This window comes from Chiloscyllium plagiosum, chromosome 12 (genome assembly GCF_004010195.1).
Source record: "Chiloscyllium plagiosum isolate BGI_BamShark_2017 chromosome 12, ASM401019v2, whole genome shotgun sequence".
Classification (NCBI taxonomy): domain Eukaryota; kingdom Metazoa; phylum Chordata; class Chondrichthyes; order Orectolobiformes; family Hemiscylliidae; genus Chiloscyllium; species Chiloscyllium plagiosum.
In genome coordinates this window covers 48,783,301-48,808,583 of record NC_057721.1, presented here as the reverse complement: position 1 = coordinate 48,808,583, position 25,283 = coordinate 48,783,301, and the positions used below count along the sequence as shown (strand labels likewise).

Here is a 25,283-nt window from a genome sequence, read left to right as displayed (position 1 = left end):
ATAAAGGAAAAAATACCAAATACTTCTTCACTATCCTATCCACCTGCGACTCCACTTTCAATGAACTATGAGCCTGCACTCCAAGATCTCTTTGTTCAGCAACACTCCTGAGGACCTTACCATTAAGTATATTAGTCCTGCTCTGATTTGCCTTTCCAAAATACTGCATCTCACATTTACCTAATTTAAACTCCATCTGCCACCCCTCAGCGCGTTGGCCCATCTGAGCAAAATCCTGTTGCACTCTGAGATAACCTTCTTCGCTGTCCACTACACCTCCTATTTTGGTGTCATCTGCAAATTTACTAATTATATCTCCCATGTTCACATCCGAATCATTTATATAAATGATGAAAAGCAGTGGACCCAGTACCGATCCTTGTAGAACACCACTGGTCACAGACCTCCAGTCTGAAAAACAACCCTTCACCACTATCCTCTGTCTTCAACTTCAAGCCAGCTCAGTATCCAAATAGTTAGTTCTCCCTATATTCCATGAGATCTAAACTTGTTAACTAGACTACCAGGAGGAAACTTGTTGAACGCCTTACTGAAGTCCGTGTAGAGTCTTATTGAAGTGGTACAGAGTCCAGATTAGAGTGGTGCTGGAAAAGCACAGCAGGTCGGGCAGCATCTGAGGAGTTGCCTGACCAGGTGGTGCTTTTCCAGAACCTCTCTAACCTATGATTTGAATATGCTGGTGTTGGACTGGGGTGTACAAAGTTAAAAATCACACAACACCAGGTTATAGGCCAACAGGTTTAATTGGAAGGCCACTAGTTTTTGGAGCGTCTCTCCTTCATCAGGTGATAGTGGAGGGCTCAATCCTAAAACATAGAATTTATAGCAAAAATTTACAGTGTGATGTAACTGAAATTATACGTTGAAAAATTGATTGTCTGTTAAGCCTTTCATCTGTTAGAATACCATGATAGTTTCACTTCTTTCATGTGTAAATCACAAAACCTTTTTTTAAAAAGTTGCATTCTCAGGTTAGCTGTTAACAATGGTGATAGCTAGACAATGTGTTAAAGGTGTTAGCCCCCTGTGTTCTCTGTCTATGCCATGATGTTTAGATTGATTCTAATCTAAAAAGTGAGATAACGGAGTTTTACATGAATGCATGCAGTTTTTGAGCAAAGTACAATGTAACCCTGAAAGTACAAATTCACCCCCCAAAATATATGTGTGTATGTGGGTCTTTGTCTGTGCGTGTGTCTGTCTGGGTTAGGGGTTGTGAGTGTGAGAAAGTGTATGTGTGTGTGTATAGTGAGTGTAGAGTGTCTAAAGTCTGTGAGGGGGTGCATGTGTGAGTGTGGGAGCGTGTGTGTCTGTACGGATGTGTGTGGGTGTCTGTGTGCGCGTCTGTGTATATGTGTGTCCGTGTGTATGTGTGTACAGGAGTTCCTGTGTGTGTGAGTGTGTGTGTAGGAGTATCTGCTTGTGTGTGTATAGTGCAATGGTGGTCACCTGTAATGTGACATGAACCCAAGGTTCTACGCATACACCGGATCTGCTCAGATGAGGAGGAAAGTGACGGACACCTGGAAGTACTCAGGGATGCCCTCACAAGAATGGGGTACGATGCCCAACTCATCAACCGCCAGTTCTGATGTGCCACAGCAAGGAACTGTAATGACCTCCTCAGGAGACAGACACGTGCTGCAACCGACAGGGTACCCTTCGTTGTTCAGTATTTCCCGGGAGCTGAAAAACTATGTCATGTTCTTCATGACCTGCAACACATTGTCAATGAGGATGAGCACCTCACCTTCCCCACACCTCCACTACTTGCTGTTAAACAACCGGCAAACCTCAAACAGATCATTGTTTGTAGCAAGCTGCCCGGCTCTCAGGACAACTCCATACAACCCTGTCACGGTAGGCGCTGCAAGACGTGTCAGAGTGTGGACATAGATACCACCATTACGCGTGGGGACACCTCCCACCTTGTACATGGCAGGTACTCATGTGACTCAGCCAATGTTATCTATCTTATACGTTGCAGGCAAGGATGCCCGGAGGCATGGTACATTGGGGAAACCGAGCAAAGGCTACGACAACGGATGAATGGGCACCGCACAACAATCAACAGACAGGAGGGTTCCCTCCCAGTTGGGGAACACTTCAATGGTCCCGGACATTCAGCCTCGGACCTTCAGGTGACCATCCTCCAAGGTGGACACAGGCAGCAGCGAAAAGTGGCCGAGCAGAGGCTGAAAGCTAAGTTTGGTACCCATAGGGAGGGCCTCAACCGGAACCTTGGGTTCATGTCACATTACAGATGACCACCATTGCACTATACACACACACACATACTCCTACACACACACACAGGCACTCCTGTACACACATACACACGGACGCACATATACACAGATGTGTACACAGACACCCACACACACCCTTACAGACACACACACTCCCACACTCACACATGCACCCCCTCACAGACTTAAGACACTCTACACTCACTACACACACACACATACACTTTCTCACACTCACAACCCCAAACCCAGACAGACACACACATTCACACAGACAGACAAAGACCCACATACACACATATATTTTGTGTGGTGAATTTGTACTTGCAGGGTTACATTGAACTTTGTTCAAAAACTGCATGAATTCATGTAAAACTCCGTTATCTCACTTTTTCAGATTAGAATCAATCTAAACATCATGGCATAGACAGAGAACACAGGGGGCTAACACCTTTAACACATTGTCTAGCTGTCACCATTGTTAACAGCTAACCTGAGAATGCAACTTTTTAAAAAAAAGTTTTGTGATTTACACACGAAAGAAGTGAAACTATCATGGTATTCTAACAGGTGAAAGGCTTAACAGACAATCAGTTTTTCAATGTATAATTTCAGTTACATCACTCTGTAAATTTTTGCTATAAATTCTGTGTTTTAGGATTGAGCCCTCCACTATCACCTGATGAATGAGCGACGCTCCAAAAGCTAGTGGCCTTCCAATTAAACCTGTTGGCCTATAACCTGGTGTTGTGTGATTTTTAACTCTCTAACCTAGACTCTGATTTCCAGCATCTGCAGTCCTCACTTTTGCAAAGTCCATATAGATCACATTTACTGCTTTGCCCTCATTAGTTTTCTTTGTTATTTGTCCAAAAATTAAATCAAGTTTGTGAGACATGACAGCCCACGCATAAAGCCATATTGAATATCCCTAATCAGTCCTTACCTTTCCAAATGCATGTAAATCCTGTCCCTCAGGATTCCCTCCAACAACTTGCCCACCACTATTGTCAGGCTCACTGGGCTATAGTTCCCTGGCTTTTCCTTACCAACTTTCATAAATAGTGGTACCACGTTAGCCAACCTCCAGTTTTCCAGCACTTTACCTGTGACTATCAATGATACAAATATCTCAGCAAGGGGCTCAGCAATCACTTCCCTAGCAGTCCATGTACTAAGCATGTGTAAATAAAGGGTGATTTAGTGATGGGATACTGGTCTCCGTGGAGTTATTTCAGACGGCCTTAGAACAGGTTAGATGTTCACCATCTCCTCTACTTTTGCTGAAGGTCTTTGTGTGTTGTATATGTACGTCGAGAGTGTAGTGCGGGAAAAGCACAGCAGGTCAAGCAGCATCCGAGGGGCAGGAGAATTGACGTTTCGGGCATAAGTCCTTCATCAGGAATGTTGTATATTTGTGTATGATACTGCAATATTTTTCAAAGTAAACCCAAATATTTCCATTCCTGAAGCAACTGTAAAATGTAAATTTTAACTGGCAGGAATCTGTCTTTTAGTTCATAAATGTATCAACTGGATTCCAAGACAAACTGAATTAGTCATTGTATTGGAAAGTTATTATGAAGGGAGACATGATATTGTACATTCTAACATAAATTACAACAAAACTCGAAAATCTAAACCATCTGAAAAATCCTCTCCATAGGTAAAGGATCTTGTATGTCATCTTACAGCAACTAATTCACAAGCTGATATTTGATTCTCTTCAAACAATATCATTGCTCAAAAGTAAAATACTTACTTTTCTTTAGGAGACATTTATGGAAATCTTATAAGAATACTTGATCTTTATTTAACTTTATATCTGATTGATGTAGTTTGATACATTTTAGTACCTGTAGGTAGGCCTCCTGTCCCATAGCTGTTGCCTAATGTATGAGAGATGGCACGGAACACTCCAGCTGAATACTGATCAGCCCACCATGCTTTCTGTGAAGTAAGACAGAGTTTTCTGTTCACAAATTTTCAATATTAATGCATTAAGGAAATTTAAAATCAGAGTAACCATTTACTTCATGTGACAGGAGTTTATACTGGATAATGAAAATGAATATCCAATGTAGTATATGTTAATACAGTGACTCCACCATCAGATCAGTAATATACGGCTAGTGGGTCTAACTGCCTTGGCCTGGCAGAGTCAGGAGGAGCTAGACAGACTGACAATTCACCAATTGCTCCTCCATACCTTCATCTTGAACAGCAGGAGCCAACATCTCAAGAAAGTGACAGCATGTATCACCTACTCATGGACTTTGGAATCTGACATGTACTAGCCTCACTGCAACTTCATGACACATATATGATCCACACAGTACAGTTCTGCTCTTCAGTGTTGCATTTTGGAATGTACTGACATCCTTCATTGCTGCTGCCAGGATACTTTTCATCCAGAGGTAGGCACCCACCTAATGGATTAACTACTTGGACTAAGTAGTATCTCAGGCTGCTGACTTGCTCATTTATCACACACTCAATTTGTGCCAATCTAGATGTTCACAGTATCCTGGCCTTGCCTTGCAATGCTTTTCATCTGCCTTTAAAGGCTGTTAGTACTTTTGTCTTGCCTTTCTGTTTAGCCTAGATACAAAGCCAGACAGATTCTCATTCTTGGCAGCAGTGATCAAGAGAGTGATAGCACCGTGCTATATCAATCTCACAGTTATAGCATGTGCCAGCAGCACGTACAGCAAATGCACTGCTTGTGCATCAATCAAATGTCCATGTTTCAATGTCTAAGTGTACTGTTCTCAGTCAAGAGGACCCGGTATAGAAAGTCACTAGCATTTTCAGATCTCAGTTCAGAGGTTCAAATATGGTCAGTTGGCTGCTTGGCACGGTCACAGTCAGGGGGTCTGTGTCACTATTGTCCAGAAAGTCAATGACTCAATGAAAGTCAACAGCAGGTTATCAGGTGACAGTACTCGTCAGGAAAGTTGGGGAAACAATGCTGGAGTTTGGAGGCAGTAACCTGGGATGCAGAGGAAGCAAAAATGATAAAGAGGGTAAATTCTAGAAGGGGGAAGGCAATAATGTATAGGAGGACATGGATTACTACAAGAGGGGTCGGTTAGTGGCAGTCACCACATCAAAGGGTAGGATGATGGTGGGAAAAATCAGAATGTAGGGCCAGGGTTCAGTGGTAATGATGAGAGGTGCAAACATAATTTCAGATGGTGTGCAGAGAATCAGTTGTGTTTGCCTGGCCAGGGAGCACCAGGGAGGAAGGGAAGAAAGGGAAATTGAGATTTTGAGGGAGGAATTCTTCAGTACAGGATGAGCCAGTGACTTATTGTGCCAACACGAGCTGTGTTTCCTGCCATCTACAGTCAACTTGAAATGTGCTCTGCAAATGGAAAATGGCTGCAATGAACCTGGGAGAGTGGAGCCAGAGTTTTTTTCTGTCTGAGCATTCAGATTCCCTCAAGGGGCAAAGCACGGAGCAGGTACTTTCACAGAACAAACTGAAGTAATCTGTAAGCATAGCATCATGCAAGTGAAATGCATGTAGTGTACAACTGTGTGGGGTCCAAACAGTGATCAAAAGCAATCCTAGCATATCATTGGTCATTTCAGATTGAGGACCTCTGTGAAAGAGAAATAATCACAAGTGACCTTAAAAGTGCCAATAAAGCACAAAGACACTGCAAGATCTAAATGGAAAAAAAAACAAAATAAAGGCAAGATGTTAGAAATCTAAAACAAAAACAGAAATTGCTGGAAAATCTCAGCATATCTGGCAGTATCTGGGGAGAGAAATCAGAGTGCTGTTTCAGGTCTGGTGATCCTTCAGAACTTCCATTCTGAAGAAGGGTCACTGGACCTGAAATGTTTAATATGATTTCTCTCCACATATACTGCCAGATCTCCTAACATTTTTCAGCAATTTCTGTTTCTGTGCAAGATCTGAAAGGTTGCACAAGGGCACAGAACTGATTCCCTCCCACTGATTCTGCCTCACTTCAAACTGTGGTCTTCGCTGATGCCTCTGTTACATAACCCCATTAACTGAGGCAGGGCATTGATAGAATGCAGCACATTCTTCAACCAGGGCCATAGTTAAGCTTGATGAAGATGAGTTTCTGATGCTTGGATTGGTCTGGACTCTTGCAGTACACTGCAGGCAGAAGATGCCCCATAATCCTGGCATGCTGTGCTGTGCACAACTGAAGCAGGTAATGGGTGAAATATGATAGATGCCAAAGAACTGGGGAATGGCAGCAGTCTTTTGAGGAGAAAGATGAGGATATTGAACAGGAGAAACATCACCTTCAGCATGATACAGCACTGTTGTACTGGGCATAACAAGCCAGAGAGGAGTTAATTGGCACCCGTTTCCAGTAGATGTCAGCTTGGTGCAGGGATCATTCATTGACTGTAAGTTGTTATTGCTTGAAAGGCAAATAGCCTGTTTCTGTTCCAAGATCTGGCACGGTGGCTCAGTGATTAGCACTGCTGCCTCACAGTGCTAGGGATCTGGGTTAGATTCCAGCCTTGGGTGACAGTCTGTTTGGAGTTTGCACATTCTCCCTGTGTCTGTGTGGGGTTCCTCTGGTTTCCTCCCACAATCCAAAGATGTGCAGGTCAGGTGAATTGGCTGTGCTAAATTCTCCCATAGTGTTCGGTGCATTAGTCAGGAGTAAATACAGGGTAGGGTAATGGGTGTGGGTGGGTTACACTTTAGAGGGTTAGTGTGGACTTGTTGGGCTGCAGGGCCTGTTACCATACTGTAGGGAACCTAATCTAATCCAAAGACAGTTTTTTTTTATTGTTTGCTCCTACTATTGCTGCATAAATGTGAATGTTTTGAACTATTTAAAGACTTCCCTGCTTGTGATGATCCCACTCTGAACAATGATAGTAGTTTGGACTATAAAGGGCACTGTGATGAGAATAGCACTGACTTTAACAAGGTTGTAAGATAGGATGGCTAATGACAGGAGTGCTCTGTGGCTTGGATCCTAAATAGCAATAGATATGAGGCTGTGCACTTTACTTGCAATGCAGTGTCAGCGTGCCACCTATGTGCCCTTAGAAGTATTGTTTGTGGTTGTTCTTCTACTGCATGTATGTCAAGGATAGCTCTGGACTGCCAGTGATTGACCAAGTGCACAACTATATCTTAAATACTGTCAGCACCAGGCATTCTGGGTATCCCAGTAGTGTGAGTAAGTTTCCCTACAATAAATGGGAGCATACAATGAACAGGTCACCATAGCAGCATGGCACATAACGAATAAGGTACAGTTAATTTAGTCATGTTAGAAAACCTCCTAGACCTCACAGAGAGAAACCCTCCTTGAAACTTGATAAAAATGGCAAACAGACAATTTTTGGTACAATTCACCTCAATGTCCCTGCATGCTCCATAACTACCATCATTCCCAACCCTTTGTCCACATAGGTCAGCAGCAGCAAACTGCCAGTCTCGCCAGATCATCATGCCTTGGATCAACTCATTGACTAATTCAGCCCTTCAACACTTTATTTCAGAGCTCAAGCACCTGTAACTTGAATCCTTCTGTCAGGTTGCTTTGTGTAGACAGGCAGGAGGCTGGAAGAACTCAGCAAGTCAGGTAGCATCAGGAGATGCTTTGTGTGCCACAAAAATATCACATGTATCTTAATTGGATGCATCTAATGTCTCCGAGCATTTGGACAATTTGCCTTTACTTGGAGATTGCCAGTTCCTGTGACTTGCATTGCTTTTTACAACAGAGGATATAGCAGGTAGCATGTCATGGATGGGAACACGGAACAGTCAAAAGTGTGGACATGTCACTGTATGGCACCGGGTTACATCAACCAGACAACTACAATTTGTGCCAATAAGCCAAAAACACACTGCACATGGTTCAAGCAAATGGCCATGTCTGAAAGTGAAAGGGGGAGAAATCCTTAATGGGGTTAAGAGCAACTATATTCAGTCAGAAGGTTCAGCCACAATCAGTCAAGCTGTTTCCTTACTAACTTCTTCTGTTAGACCCTGAATATTTGGCTTTTTAATTACCCCTTTTTTGATTTGATTTATTATTGTAACTTGTATTGAGATACAGTAAAAAGTATTGTTTTATATGCTAATCAGGCAAATCATACTGTACACAAGTACATCAGGGTAATAGAATAGAATGCAGAATATAGTGTTACAGCTATGGAGAAGGTGCAAAGAATGATCAACTCTAATATGGGAGGTCCATTCTTAAGTCTGATATCAGCAGGGAAGAAGTTATTCTTAAATCTGTTGGTACGTGTTTTCAAACGTTTTTGTATCTTCTTCCCGATGGAAGTGGTTGAAAGAAAGTATAACTGGAGGTGGGATGTGTCTGTGATTATGTCAAGAGTGTGGTGGTGGAATGGCTGCTTTCCCGAGGCAGCAGGAAATGTAGATGGGATCAAAATAGGCACTAACGATATAAATAAAAAAACGAAGTGAGGTCCTGAAAGAAGAATTCAGGGAGCCAGGAGAGAAATTAAACAGGAGGACCTCAAAGGTAGTGATCTCGGGATTACTACCAGTGCCATGTGCTAGCCAGTGTAGAAATGAAAAAATAGGCAGGATGCACACATGGCTTGAGGGATGGTGTAGGAGGGAGGGGTTCAGATTTGTTGGACATTGGCACCGGTTCTGGAGAAGGTGGGACTATTACAAAAAGGACGGTCTTCATCTGAACCAAACTGGAACCAATGTCCTTGGGGGAGTTTTTGTGACTGCTGTTAGGGAGGTTTTAAACTAATGTGGCAGGGGGCTGGGAACCAGAAGAGAAGACAAGTAGGCAGCGAGGTGGAAACTGAGACTGTAAGAATCATGAAGATAGCATTAATAAGGGGAAGAATAGGCAGAGAGCAGATGAACGCAAAAGAACTGGTGGCCTGAAGTGCATTTACTTAAATGCAAGGAGTATAGTGTGTAAGGCAGATGAACTTAGGGCTTGGATTGGTGCCTGGGAGTATGACATTATTGCAATCACAGAGACTTGGTTGAAGGAAGGGCATGTTTGGCAACTAAGTGTTCCACGATATAGATGCTTCAGACAGGACTGGGAGGGAAGTAAAAGGGGGGTGGAGTTGCATTGCTGGTCAGGGATGGTATCTCGGCTGTGTGAAAGGAGGACACTATGGAGGGCTTGGATAGTGAGGCATTATGGGTGAAGCTGAGAAATAAGAAGGATGTAGTTACATTGTTGGGGCTGTTGGGCCTCCCAACAGTGAGCGTGAGGTAGAACAACAAATAGGTAAACAGATTATAGAAAGATGTAGAGGCAACAGGGTAGTGGTGATGGGAGATTTTAATTTTCCCAACATTGATTGGAGTACACTTCGCATCAGAGGTCTGGATGGGGTAGAATTTGTAAGAAGCATCCAGGAGAGTTTTCTAGAGCAGTATGTCAATAGTCTGACGAGGGAGGGGGCCATATTGGACCTGGTATTGGGGAATGAGTCAGGACAGGTGGTAGAAGTTGCGGTGGGGGATTTCTTTGAGATCAGTGACCACAATTCTGTAAGTTTTAGAATACTTGTAGACAAAGATGAGAGTGGTCCTAAGGGAAGAGTACTAAAACTGGGCCAAGGCCAATTATATCAAAATTAGGCAGGAGCTGGGAAATGTGGTTTGGACACAGCTCTTTGAAGGGAAGTCCACATTTGATAGGTAGGAGGCTTTCAAAGATAAGTTAACGGTAGTGCAGGATAGGCATGGCCCGTTGAAGGCAAAGGATAGGAAAGGCAAGATTCGTGAACTGCGGATGACAGGAGAAATCATACAACTAGCCAAGAGGAAAAGGGAAGTATACATAAGGTCCAGGCAGCTAAGAACAGTATGGGCTCTGGAGGAATATCGGAAGAGTAGGACCACTCTTAAAGGAATCAAGCGGGCTAAAAGGGGTCATGAAATAGCTTTAGTGAGCAGAATTAAGGAGCATTCCAAAGCATTTTATTCTTATATAAGAAGCAAGCGGGTAACTAGAGAAAGGATTGGTCCACTAAAGGATAATGAAGGAAGGCTGTGTGTCGAACCTGAGAAAATGGGTGAGATTCTCAATGATTACTTTGCATCAGTGTTCACTGAGGAGAGGAACATGATGCATGTTGAGATTAGAGATAGGAGTTTGATTAGTCTGGATCACATTGACGTAAGTAGGGAAGATGTGTTAGGTAGACTTGAGGTTATTAAGGTGGACAAATCCCCAGGACCAGATGGGATCTATCCCAGGTTGCTGAGGGAGGCAAGAGAGGAAATAGATGGGGCCCTGACAGATAACTTTGTGGCATCCCTAAACACAGGTGAGGTGCCAGAAGACAGGAAGGTTACTCATGTTGTTCCCCCTGTACAAGAAAGGTAGTGGGGATATTCCGGGTAACTACAGGCCAGTAAGCCTGACGTTAGTGGTAGGAAAGTTGCTGGAGAAGTTACTGAGGGATAGGATCTATTTATACTTAGAAAAGAATGAGCTTATCAGTGATAGGCAACATGGTTTTGTGTGGGGCAGATCATGCCTTACCAATTTAATAGAGTTCTTTGAGGAAGTGACCAAGTTGATAGATGAAGGAAGGGCTGTTGATGTCATATACATGGACTTTAGTAAGGCGCTTGATAAGGTTCCCATGGAAAATTAATAGAGAAAGTGCAGCCACATGGTGTGCAGGGTGTTTTAGCTAAGTACATAAAGAACTGATTGAGCAACAGGAGACAGAGAGTAGTAGTTGAAGGGAGTTTCTCGAAAAAGGTGACCAGTGGGTGTTCCACAGGGATCAGTGCTGCAGCCACTATTGTTTGTGATATACATAAATGATCTGGAAGATAGTACTGTTGGTATGATCAGCAAGTTTGCAGATGACACAGGTGGAGTAGCAGAAATCATAGGGGACTATCAAAGAATACAGGAGAATATAGATAGACTGGAGAGTTGGGTGGAAAAGTGGCAGATGGAGTTCAATCCAGACAAATGTGAGGTGATTTAAGCAAGTCTAATTCTAGACAGAATTATACAATGAACGGAAGAGCCTTGGGAAAAGTTGATGAGCAAAGAGAGCTGGGAGTGCAACCCTGAAGGTTGCTGCACAGGTGGATAGAGTGGTCAAGAAGGCATATGGTATGCTTGCCTTCATCGGATGGGTTATTGAGTATAAGAGCTGGCAGGTCATGTTAAAATTGTACAAGACTTTGGTTTGACCACATTTAGAATACTGTGTATGGTTCTGGTCGCCACATTACCAAAAGTATGTGGACGCTTTGGAGAGGGTGCAGAGAAGGTTTACGAGAAAGTTGCCTGGTATGGAAGGTGCTAGCTATGAAGAGAGGTTGAGTAGGTTAGGTTTGTTTTCATTAGAAAAAAGGAGATTGAGGGGGGACCTGATTGAGGTTTACAAAATCATGAAGGGCATAGACACGATAGATAGAGATAAGAATCCAGGGTGAAGGATTCAATAACGAGAGGTCACGCTTTCAAGGTGAGAGGTGAAAAGTTTAAGGTAGATACATGTGGCAAGTACTTCACACAGAGGGTGGTGGGTGTCTGGAACGCGTTGCCAGCAGAGGTGGTAGAGGCAGGCATGGTAGATTCATTTAAGATGCGTCTGGACAGATGCATGAGTAGGTGGGGAGCAGAGGGATACAGATGCTTAGGAATTGGGCGTCAGGTTTAGTCAGTAGATTTGAATCGGCTCAGGCTTGGAGGGCCATGGGGCCTGTTGTTGGGCTGTAAATTTTCTTTGTTCTTTTGTTCTTTGTTCAATAGAAGGAAGGCTGGGTGCCACGGTGGACTGGGATGCGTTCACAACTTTCTGTAGTTTCTTGCAGTCTTGGGCGGAGCAGGTGCCATATCAAGCTGAGATGCATCTAGACAGGATGCTTTCTATTGTGCATCTATAAAAATTGGTAAGAGTCATTGTGGGCAAGCCAAATTTCCTTAGCCTTCTGATGAAGTGGAGACATTCATGTGCTTTTCTCACTGTAATGTCTATTTTGACGTTCCTGTCAATTTTGGTTTTGCAACATTTCTGGTGCTGCAGCCTTGGTTTAATTTATTTCTACATGGATTTCCTGATGGTAGCCATGCTTCATGGTATTTGCTCACTTTGACAGCAGTAATTGTTGTTGAGTTATAAATACTTTTCTTTTAATTTTAGCTTTCTCACCCTATATGTTAATTTAAAGTTTTCCTTTTGCCTAACAGGGAGTTTTAACTTTGCTCAAAGAACTCCAAACACATGCTCACTTCCTAGCAAAACATCTAATCAGGACTGTTTGTAGATTGTCACTTCCTGATGGAGCATGTAACTAGTGGGTGCAACCAACGTCTAGCTCATATTTGCTTCTGCACTTCTCTTTGCAGGTCTGCAGCAGAAGACTTCAACATTAAGTATTACTGTTCCTTGATGATCTTGCCACAGGTCTATAAGCTGTTTGAGAATTCAGCTGCTGCAGCAGCCAACTGGATCAAAATCCTGGAACTCCCTTCCTGACAGCACTGTGGAAATATTTACGCCACATGGATTACAGAGTTCCAAGAAGGACCCTCCTCACTACCTTGCCAAATATAATTTGGAATGGGCAATAATCACTGCAGTAGCCAGCGACACCTATATCCCCATGAAAAAATAAAAAAGCTAACCAGCAGAGGAGGTACACTAATTGAATCTACAATTCAATGGATGAGATCAAACCTTTGTACATTCTGCAACATTAAGTTATAAATGGTAGTTGACAAACAAGAGGAGTTGAAGGCTATATGAAAAGACCCATCCTCATTGATTTGAGAGCCAAGCACATAGATGCAAAAGTTAAAACTGAAGCATTTGCAACAATCTTCAGGAAGAAATGCCCAGTAATAATTCATCTCAGTCTCCTGAAGTTCCAACCTGGTAATTTGACCCACTCTATATCAAATGAAGCAACAATTCAGTGTACAGCAAAGACTGTGTTTCAGTTATATCCTGCTGCTTGTACCAAAGACTTGTGCTCTAGAACGAGCCGCATTTTCAGCCATGCTGCTCGAAGACAGCTAAAACATTGACAATCTGGCCAATTACTGGCCTGTTGACCGACATTCAATCATCAGTCAAGTAATTAATGGAAGGTCTCATCAACAGTGCTTCAAGCAGCACTTACTCAACAATAGGCTTCTCACCAATATTTGCTTTGGATTTCATCAAAATCACACAGTTCCTTACCTCAATACAGTCTCTGGTCCAAATATGAACAAATGTGCTGAATCCCAGAAGTGAGATAAACTTTTGTTATTAATTAACAGGATGTAGGCATCTCTGGCAATGGCAACTTTTATTACCCATTTCTAATTGACCTTGAGAAGATAATGGTAAGTTGCCTTTTGAACCACTGCAGTCTTTGGGGTGTTTATTCACCCACAGTATAATTATTATTATTACAAATGAAGTTCTAGTGACCAAGGTTGTATTTAATGGAGTTTTGCCAAGAAATTCTAGTCTGGGAAGTCAACGGAAATTGGAAATTAGTTCTCACTGGTTACAGTCATTAGATACTGAGTTTATTGAAATGGCAAGCAACTGGAAAGTCAGGGTCAGTCTTATGGACAGAGCAGAGGTTTTCCATGAATTGGTCACCCAGTCTGTGTTTGGTTTCATCAATGTAAAGGAAACAGCATGGTGAACAGCAAATAAAGGACTCTTAACTGAAAGGAATACAAATAAACACTGCTTACAATGTGGTTGTGGCCTTGGACAATGAGGAGGTAGGGGTGAATAGGCAAGTATTACACCTTCTATGATTGCATGCAATTTGGCATTGAGGTGAGGAAGTGTTAGGAGTAATAGAGGAGTGGATGAAGGCGTCATAGAAGGAATGATTCCTGTAGAATGGTCACAGGGAAGGGAAGGTGGAATTGTGTTTGGTGGCAATATCCTGCTGGAGGTGCAGAAATGGCGGAGGATGATCCTTTAAACATGGAGATTAGTGTTGTGGGAAGTGAGTAAAGAAACAATCCTGCCATTGTTCTGGCTGATAGGAATAGGTGAGGGTAGAAGTGCAGAAGGGTCAGGCACAATTGAAGTCCCCATCAACAATGGTGGGGTGAAATCCTTGTCTTAGGAAAAATGAGGACATGTCAGAGGCACCTACTTCTCCAATACTGCATCTCCATCTGGATCCCTTCCTTTGACTTTTTAACTGCACTTGATCTCTACATCAAGAACTACATCAAAATAACATGGTTGCCTTAATCTCTCTGCTTCTCTCACTCATTCTAATCTTTCTCCCTCTGAAATTGCTGAACTCCTTTCTCTTGGATCTATCCTGACTTTGTTGTCAAACCTTTGGTATTAAAATTACACAGTTGTCATCTGGTGTGCTGACATCTATCTTGCTGAGGCTGATTGCCAGCTCTTAAGTGCTTCCTCCCACCTCCCTCAGGAGACATCATGAACTCCTATACATTAATTAGCCTTATGTGCACTACCTTATTGAACACCTTTGGGAAATAAAAAAAAAATTACATCTACGTTTTTTTTTTCCTATTTTCCTTGTATCCTCCTCAAGGAATTCTAATAAGTTATGAGATGTATGATTTCCCATCACAGCCTCCAGAACCCAAAACTGAGTTCCACAGCTTCAGAATAGGACATCTGTCCTCCCTTTTTCTTATATACCTCCCCTCACCACCATGCCTTTATTGCATCTTGATTTGTTGTCAATCAAATGGACCCATGTTTTCCTTTTCACACCTTCCTTGACACCCATTTTGCATCTCTATTTCTCCTTTACCACTATTAGCACAATCTTTGTGTTTAGGCTTAGGCACTGTCACAACTTGTTCTACTTGCTCCTCCTCCCACATGGTCAACAACGTAACAGCCATCATTTTCTAACCCTTACCAGTTCTGAAGAAGAATCATATCAAAACTGAAATATTAACTCTGTCTCTGTCTCTACATATGCTCTGATGTGGAGGTGTCGGTGTTGAACTGGGGTGGACATAATTAAAAATCACACAACCCCAGGTTATAGTCCAATAAGTTTATTTGGAAGTACAAGCTTTTGGAGTGCTGCTCCTTCATCAGGTAGCTAGTGGGGCAGGATCATAGGACACAGAATTTATAGTAAAAGATCAAAGTGTTATACAAGTAATATGAAGTATTGAACAAACCTAGATTGCTGTCTTTAATCACTTAGAATGGGGACGCAGGTTTTGAGTGATTAATATGTAAGTCAAGTCACAGTCCCGAGACAACTTAGGGATTTATAAAAAAGGTGGCATCTCAGTTCAGCTCAGCTACAGATGCTGCCAGACCTGCTGAGTCCCTCCAGTACTTACTGTTTTTATTACCACTGATGCCTCTTAATTTTGGGTAAGGATACTAACCAAGAAAATTCTTTTGTTTACACTTCATAGAACATTACAGTGCAGTATAGGGCCTTTGGCCCTCGATGTTGCATCAACCTGTGAGGCCAATCTGAGACCCATCTAACCTACACTATTCCAACAGAACAAAGAACATTACAATGCAAATTCTTTCCTCGTTCTACCCATTATCCCAGTCCCTATCAGGTTAACTGAAGTCTCCATTATCACTTCTTTATTCTTTTGCTCCTCACCATATTTGCCCAGCAATTTTGTTCCTCTGCACTTTCCCACCTTTCCGCGGCCTATAGAATAAAACTTAGTATAAGTATACCTTTATTGTTTCTTAACTCTAACCAAATACATTCAGTCCATGACTCTCTCTCTAACACTACAATATTTTCCTTGATCAAAACCTAATCTTTCCATTTATTTTCCATTCCTCCTTAGCACACATCCAGAATATTTATTACATACTGCCCCTTTTGTACCCAACTTTCTGTTATCAATATATCATATTGCTAATGTGGCTAATTGTGCCTAGGGTTCATGTCTCTTCCTTTGACATTACTATCACTGAATTCTTCCACCATCACCACTGACCAGATAAAAATTTACATATTCTGCAACATGTAACTCATCTTTTGACTCCCCAAAGATTTGACATAATTCACAAGATCCAAGTCAGAATGGAATGCTGTCTGCTATGTGGCTGACTGCAGTTTCAACAACACTCACTTAATACCATTCAGGACAATCTGCCTGCTTGATTGGAACTCCATTATGTGAAGTATTCACTCATGCCATCAGCAGACTATAAATGCCATATGCATTATTTACAAGATACACTGCAGAAAATCTTCTCCAACATGTTCCAAACCCACAAGCTTTACTATCCAGAAGATCAAAATCAGCCAGCAATAGTGAAAACCTTCAAGTTCCCTTCAAGTCACACACTATCCTGACTGAACTGCTGCCACTGGGTCAAAATCCTGGAATTGCCTCCCCAAAAGCATTGTGGCTGTGCCCACATCACATGGATGGTAATGATTCACAAGGGCAGCTCACCATCCATCCCAAGGATAATTAAGGATGGATAATAAATGTTGGCCATGCCAACAACTTGCACATCCCATGACTCAAAAATAGGAGAAGAAGCAACTTGGACAGAAAAGTAAACTTCAGATATATTGTTAGCAATGAAAGGTTAACAGATTATTGATTTGAAAAAAAGCGATAATATTTTGAAACAAAACAAAAACATACAAATATGTATACATATTTGCATGTTAGTTTAGGGAAGTAAATCCACACATTAAAATAATGAAATAACACCAGTTGTTGAAATAATGTTACAATTGAGTCAAGATGGCCAACTTTACCATATTCAGCTGGAAGTGGGAAGAAAGGGAGGGTGGAGAAAAGCAGAATTTATTGTTTATAACTTTGTAGTATTCACAGACAACATAGCATGACTAATTAAATGTATGAGTAGAATAGAAAGTGGTCTAAATAAATTACTTTTGAACTATGCTGGGAATTTTCTGGACATACATTATGGATTCAATAATTAGGAAGGAAACTGGAGATAGATTGTTCTATTTTATAGTATTATTTAAACTTTCATTTTGTAGTTGAAGCAAAGTCTATGGCATTGCATGCTCATGTTTTAGCAAAACCATTTTGTTAGAATCATAATTTTATTATTTTAATTTTATCAGCCAGTTTCTTGTTTGATTCTGGTTTGTCTGATAATAACATCAGCTGTATTCATAATAATATTACACTATAAGAAAACTTGTAACCATTGTATTTATGACTTTATATGGAAGAAATAATTGGCAGGTAGAAGTGAAGATCAGTAATTGGCTGATGTAGTAATAGCTATGTAGTTCTCCTGGGCCAAATGACCTATTTTAGTAATAATCTCCTAATTGGTCAATTTTAGTTCAGCTGGACAATTAAAGATATAGTGGTCTTAAATGTACTGTGTTCCACGTGTTGGCCTCAATTTTCTGATCTGTGTCAGAAACCCTATTTACTAAAATTGCCTGCTTACCTTTGGTAGATTTTTGGGCGAGTCTCCAGACCAAGAATCTTTCCAACTGAAGCAGTGCCGATAAATTCAGGGATCCTCACATCCAGCAGCAGAATGATTGGTATTGAAACCAATCTATTTTTCAGCTATAATTGCAGTATTGAGGTATGAGGGGTTAGAGAGGTGGAGGATGTATAGTAGTAGGATGTAGGGTACCAGGTGAGTGAGGTACAGGTGTCATGTGGGTGGGGGTAGGATGCAAAGTGATTGGGGGTTACAAATGGCTGAGGAATATAGCTGTCAGGTGGCGTTAAGAGCTGTAAGAGGAGAATCAATGGTCAGGAGCATATCACTTCTGGACAGATCAGGATCTGGTTGGAAAGTTGGGGGGTGGGGGTGATTGTTGGTGGTTAGTGAAGGTATCTGGGCCATAAGGTGGACAATGGAGGTTGGGTTTGGAATGCTGCTCCTTCATCAGGTGGTTGTGGAGTATAATAATAATAATACACTATTAATTATCTTCAAGCAATATTTTGGTGAACAAAGTAACTTTCCCAGCCTCCATAATTTTAAAGCTTGCATTATTAGTTTTAAAAAAAATAACATCACATTGGTATATTCAGAATATTTTTGCATTGTTAATCTGTTTTGACTCAAGAATTTAGGTTGAGTCAGAACTTACAAGAAATGTAATGTAGTACATGGAATGCAGTATGGTGGTGTCACTACAGAGTAATGATTATCTCTGACAAGGTTCAGTCTAGGCAATTAAGGTATTACTTACTGTGAGATTTGCTTTTGCCACCCAACTGTCCTCAGGAAATCCTTGAATCATAGGAATAAAAAACTGAATGCAGCCATTCCAATGACAGATGATGAGTATTAGAAAACAAACAGAAAACGTACGTAGAATCAGCTGTATTGGTTCCAGATTTACATCAGTTGCCTAAAGAAAACAAAAGCATACTTCTTAAAATTATTGAAGATCTTTTGGAAAGGAATACAATTTTAATCTTTCCTAACAATCATTTGGGCCAATGGTGGATGCAGGTTAATTTAGATAAATATGAGGTATTGTATTTGGTGAGGCAAACGAGGACAGGACTTATGCAGTTAACAGTAGGGCCCTGAGGAGTATTGCTGAACAAAGAGACCAAGGAATGCAGGTACATAGTTCCTTGAAAGTGGAATCACAGGTAGACAGGGTGATGAAGAAGGCACTTGGCACACTTGCCTTCATTGATCAGAACACTGAGTAGAGGAGTTGGGACATCATGTTGGGGCTATGGAGGACATTGCTGAGGCCACTTTTAGAATACAACATACAATTCTGGTCATCCCTCTTTAGGAAGGATGTTGTTAAATTTGAAAGGGTGCAGAAAAGATTTACAAGGATGTTGAAATGGACAAGAACAAAGAAAGAAACAAAATACCTTAAATAAAATCAATGCAAACTTGAGGAACAACATCAAATGTTTTAATAATGTAGTTTTCAACCTTTCAGACACACATTTTAATAATTAAATATAGTAATCTCTGCCTCCTGTAAATAAAATGCAGAACTGCAGATGCTAGAGACCAGAAACAAAAATAGAAATTGCTGGGAAGACAGTATAGTTAGTGTTTTGAATCTGGGGACTCTTTATCAGAATCTCTGCCTCATATTTCTGTTTCTTTATATGTTTTAATCCTAGCTTTCTTTTTCAGCTGTTCATTCAAATCAACTCTAGGCACGTTTTTGTTTCTTTGTCTAAAATCTTGAAAAAGTTGACTATAGTGAGATTAGTGGCAGAATCAAGCTAGAGGTCCAGTGAGGCCTATTTTGAGGTCAGGAGCATCTCAATAATATCTTATGCATTTGCCTGGGGGCAATGCAAAATTCTTTCTAGGTACAGTTGGTTCTGATATAACGTAATAGTTCCATTCTCCTGAAATCTTGCATTATAAGAAAATCACACAATAAACACATCATTTAAACTAATGGAACAGGAATTGTATTAGAGCCAATACAGGTAAGGAAAGTTCATGTTCTACAAATAATAGTCTAAATTCTTCAATCACGTCAAATTCAATTCAAGTTGAAGAAACACACATTGTAGCAGAACTGGCTGTAGTGGCCAGTTGACAATTAATGGCTACTATAGCTTGATAAGTGCCTAATTAATATTACAACTCACCTCATTAATATTCAGCTGCAATCTTGTCAAACGCTTTGCACAAGGTAAAAGTGGAGAAACATAGAAAATATGTGCATTCGAACTTTCGAGCTTGCATCACCATTCAATATGATCGCGGCTGAACATGCAATCTCAGTATCCCATTCGTGCTTTCTCTCCATACCCCTGGTCCCTCTGGCCGCAAGAACCACATCCAGCTCCCTCTTGAATATATCTAATCAACTGGCCCCAACAGCTTCCTGTGGGAGAGAATTCCACAGGTTCACAACTCTCTGAGTGAAGAAATTCTTCCTCATCCCAGCCATGAATGGCAAATGGCTATCATGAGGGGACATAATTTTAAGGTGATTGGGGGAAGGTTTAGATTCGTTACACAGACAGTGGTGGGTGCATGGAAGTAGGTTCTTCACACAGAGGGTGGTGGGTGTGTGGAATGCAGTGCCAGCAATGGTAGTACAGTCAGACACATTCGGAACATTTAAGCAATTCTTGGATAGGCACATGGATGACAGTAAAATGAAGATTATGTAGTTTAATTTAATCTTAGAGTAGGATAAAAGATCGGCACAACATTGAGGATCAAAGGACCTGTATTGTGCTGTACTATTCCATGTTCTATGAACCTTTGCTGGACTCCCTCAATAGCAAGAATGTCCTTTCCTTGACAAGGAAACCAAACTGCACACAATACTCAAGGCGTGACTTCACCAAGGCCCTGTATAACTGCAGCAAGACATCTTTACTCTAATACTCAAATCTTTCATTATGAAGGCCAACATGCCATTAGCTTTCCTCACTACCTACTGTGCCTGCATACCAAACTTGAGCAACTTTCACCATGACACCCAGGTCTCGTTGCACCTCAACTGGCACCATTCAGTTTATAATCTGCCTTCCTGTTTTTGCAACCAAAGTGGAGAACCTCACATTTATCCACATTGTATTGCATTTGTCAAATATTTGCCCACTCAGCCAGTCTGCCCACTACCCGGCATACTCTTAGTGTCCTTCTCACAGCACACACTGCCACCCAGCTTCATGTCATCTGCGAATTTGGAGATATTGCACTCAATTCCTTCATCCAAATCGTTAATGTGTATTGTGAACAGTCGGAGTCCCAGCACCAAACCCTGTGACACCTCACTCATCACTACCTGTCACTCTGAAAACGACCTGTTTATTCCAACTCTCTGCTTCCTATCTGCCAACCAGTTCTCTATCCATGTCAATTTGTTATCTCCGATACCATAAGCTTTAATTTTCCTGACTAATCACTTGTTTGGAACCTTGTCAAAAGCCTTTTGAAAGTTCAGATACACAACATCTACTGATTAGTCTACTGGTCACATCCTCAAAACATTCCAAAAGATTTGTCAAGCATGACTTCCCTTTAGTGAATCCCTGCTGACAAGGTCAGATTCTGTCACTGCTTTCCAAATGCTCAGTTATTACATCCTGAGTACCTGACTCCAGTATTTTTCCCACCGAGAAGGTCAACCTATAATTCCCCATTTTCTCTTTCCCTCTTTTTTTAAAGAGTGGGCTTACATTAGCTATCCTCCAATCCATTGGAACTTTTCCAGAGTCTACAGAATGCTGGAAATTTTTCACCAATGTGTTCACTATCTCTAGGGCCATTTTCTTAAGTGCTTTGGGATGCAGACCATTAGGCCCTGGAGACTTAACAGGTTTTAATCCCATCAATTTCCCCAATACCATTTTCTGACTAAGAAGGATTTCCTTCAGTTCCTCCATCATGCTTGACCCTCTGTCCTCTAGCATTTCCTGAAGGTTATTTGTGTCTTCCCTAGTGAAAACAGATCAGAAGTATTTGTTCAATTGGTCTGTCATCTCTTTGTTATCCATTATGAATTCACCTGATTCTAATTGCAAGAGTCCTATATTGGTCTGTACTCAATTTTTTTCTCTTCACATATCTATAGAAGCATTTGCAGTCAGTTTTTATGTTTTCCGCAAGCTTATTCTATTTTGCCCTTCCGAATTAACCCCTTTGTCCACCTCGACTGAATTTTAAATTTCTCCCAGTCCTCAGGTTTGCAACCTTTTCTGGCCAAATTATATGCCTCCCCTTTGGCTTTAACACTTTCCCTGATTTCCCTTGTTAGCCGTGGTTGAGCCACCTTCCCTGTTTTGCTTTTACGCCAATGTCTACCATTGCATATCCACTATCAATCATTTAAATGTCCTTGGCCAATTTATCCTAGATAATGCATGCCTCATACTATCAGAGTTAGCTTTTTTAAATGCAGGACCCTAATGTCAGATTTAATTATTTCACTCTCCATCTTAATGAAGAATTCTACCATATTATGGTCACTCTTCCCCAAAGGATCTCACACAACAATGTTGCTAATTAATCCTCTCTCATTACCCAATACCCAGGATGGCTTCTTTTCTAGTTAGTTGCTTGTCATGTTTGTTGAAGAAACCATTCCTCATGCATTCCAGGAAATCCTCCTACATCACTTGGTTAACAGGTTGGTTAGACTCATCAATATGTATACTGAAGTCACCCATAATAACTTCTGTACCCTTGCTGCATGCATCTCTAATTTCTTATTTGATACAATCCCCAACCTCACAACTTCTGTTTGGTGGTCTGTACACAACTCCTACTAACGTCTTTAGTGTTCCAAAGCTTTACCATATAGATTCTACATCATCTGGGCTAATGTCCTTCCTTACTATTGTGTTAGTCTACTCCTTAACCAGCAATGCTACCCAACCTTCCTTTCCTCTCCATCTATGCTTACTGAAAATTAAATAATCCTGGACATCGAGTTCCCATCCTCGGTCATCCTGAAGCCAGCTCTCTGTGATCCCAATTACATCATATTCATGAATAACTGTCTGTGTAATTAATTCATCCACCTTATTACAAATGCTCCTCACATGGAGACACGGAGCCTTCAGGCTCATTTTTCAACATTTATTACCATTTAGAATCATGGTGTAATGTGTCCCTTTTTGATTTTTGTCTTTGGTTTCTCTGTCTTCCACTTTTCCCATAACCTTCTTTTGTTTCTGTCACCATTTACTTCCTTCAGACTTCCTACTTTGATTCCCATCCCCTTGCCACATTAGTTTAAATCCTCTCTAATAGCATAAGCAAACACTCCCCCTTCAAAGGGGGAAAAGTCTTGATATGGAAATCAGAGTTTATATCTGGCAACTTCAGCTCGCCTCTGGCTGCAACCAACCTCCATATTGTTCTGCATCAAACAGAATCACAAGGCACAGTCCACAGACATCAGCACAGACACTCCTCATCCTTGGACATTGACATCTGCCATCTGCCAATGCTTTATGACCATCATTGCACCTCTCCAATCCACTTGATGGCCATTTAGGAATCACAGATTTGAATTGCAGAGCATGCTGGCAACTAAAATTAAAACACCGCTGTAAGAATATGTTGAATGGAAGGACAGGCACCCAGTTCACAGATTGGATCAGGTTGCATCTCATAGCTTTTTACCTGCTCTATTAGTGCTCACTCATTTAGCACCTAACTGCATTGTTTTTATTGCAAAAATATACTTTAATCATAAAAAAACTTTATCTACATTCACATGTATTAAAGGCAGTTTTGTACAGTCTTTGCATGTCAAGAAAAACAAACATGGAATTTGACATTCCCTGCAGTTACACAAACCAAACGCAGTTCTTACTCATGCAGAATAATATTTGTATATATTGAGGCAACGAGAGGGACTTATAACTAATCAGACCCTTGATATACTTTGTTATACTTGTATACTTTGTGGTCTTTCTGCACTCTGCCTTAGTGGCAATTTCAGTGCGTTCCTCAGCAGATAGTCCTGCACCTTGGAATGTGCCAGTCTGCAACACTCAGTCAAGATCAATTTTTTACACAGCAAGACGAACCAGTTTCGAGCAGAACAAAGAGCATTTTTCACCATGTTGATGGTCCTCCAGGCGTAGTCAATATTTATCTTGGTCTGCATCCAACAAACAGCCTGAAGCACACAGAGTTCCGTGTCACGGAGCTGTTTGGGACATACCTTGACAAAACCACTGATTTCTCTCCAGACGTTCTTTGCAAAGGCACATTCCAGAGGTGCATGCTATGCTCACAGCATTCATGCCTTGTCTTGCATGGCCTTACCATAATCCTTGCTGGTCAGTATTCTTCAGTCCAGGTGATGGTACATTCTTGCTGTTTGGCAGTATGCTACATCAGGCTGTCTGCAGACACTGATACATAGTACATCATGTGTGGACATGGCATGAGGCATCATGCTGTCACAGTTACTTTTAGGGCTGTACAGGTACTCAAACATGCAAAAATAGTGCTAAATTAATCACTTTTATAATTATGAGACTTCATTTATATTCCAATGCCAACAACCCATTTTTTTAAATCATCTTGGTATTTCTCAGTGTTGCCTTTGGCTCCACAGTGAAGGTGGAGGGAGCTTATTTGGCAGTGGAGCTATTTAGTCTTGATTTGGTTACTCTGGAATGGTTCTTGTCCGGATGTCCAAAGACAAGTGGACCCTCCTCAGCTTGAGCTTCAAAAGGTCTGAGGGTGGCATTCCAGGTGGGGGTCAAGGCCCGAGCCTGCTTTACAGAATCCTGAGATGAGCATTCTGAGTGGGCTGAATGTAGTTCCTCCTCTGGTTGGCTGTATCCTGGCACCATCCTGTCTCCATCTGAGGAATGCCTTGCCCTTAGACAACAGACAATAGGTGCAGGAGTAAGCCATTTTGCCCTTCGAGCCTGCACCATCATTCATTATGATCATGGCTTATCATCCTCAATCAGTATCCTGTTCCTGCCTTATCTCCATAACCCTTGATTCCACTATCCTTGAGAGCTCTATCCAACTCTTTCTTAAATGAATCCAGAGACTGGGCCGCCACTTCCTTCTGGGGCAGAGCATTCCACACACCTACCACTCTCTGGGTGAAGAAGTTTCTCCTCATCTCTGTCCTAAACGGCCTACCCCTTATTTTTAAGCTGTGTCCTCTGGTTCGGCACTCACCCATCAGCGAAAACATGTTTCCTGCCTCCAGAGTGTCCAATCCTTTAATAATCTTATATGTCTCAATCAGATCCCCTCTCAGTCTTCTAAACTCAAGGGTACACAAGCCCAGTCGCTCCAGTCTTTCAGTGTAAGGTAATCCCGCCATTCCAGGAATTGACCTCGTGAACCTACGCTGCATTCCCTCAATAGCCAGAATGTCTCTCCCCAAATTTGGAGACCAGAACTGCACACAGTACTCCAGGTGTGGTCTCACCAGGGCCCTGTACAGCTGCAGAAGGACCTCTTTGCTTCTATACTCAATCCCTCTTGTTATGAAGGCCAGCATGCTATTAGCCTTCTTCACTACCTGCTGTACCTGCATGCTTACCTTCAGGGTACAACGGACCTGCACTCCCAGATCTCTCTGCCCATCAACGTTTCCCAAGGCTCTTC

The 25,283-nt window shown here is 41.6% G+C and overlaps 1 protein-coding gene across 1 annotated transcript in view; it reads right to left on the bottom strand.

Annotated features, from left to right (window-relative positions):
* LOC122555226 (potassium/sodium hyperpolarization-activated cyclic nucleotide-gated channel 1-like) overlaps positions 1-25,283 on the bottom strand; it is a 109,685-nt gene that overhangs the window by 42,714 nt on the left and 41,688 nt on the right. The window contains exons 5-6 of the mRNA XM_043701001.1: positions 18,427-18,588; positions 4,127-4,220 (exon numbers count right to left, since the gene is read on the bottom strand). Coding sequence (XP_043556936.1) covers positions 4,127-4,220; positions 18,427-18,588 — 256 coding nt within the window. The remainder of the gene's footprint in view (positions 1-4,126; positions 4,221-18,426; positions 18,589-25,283) is intronic.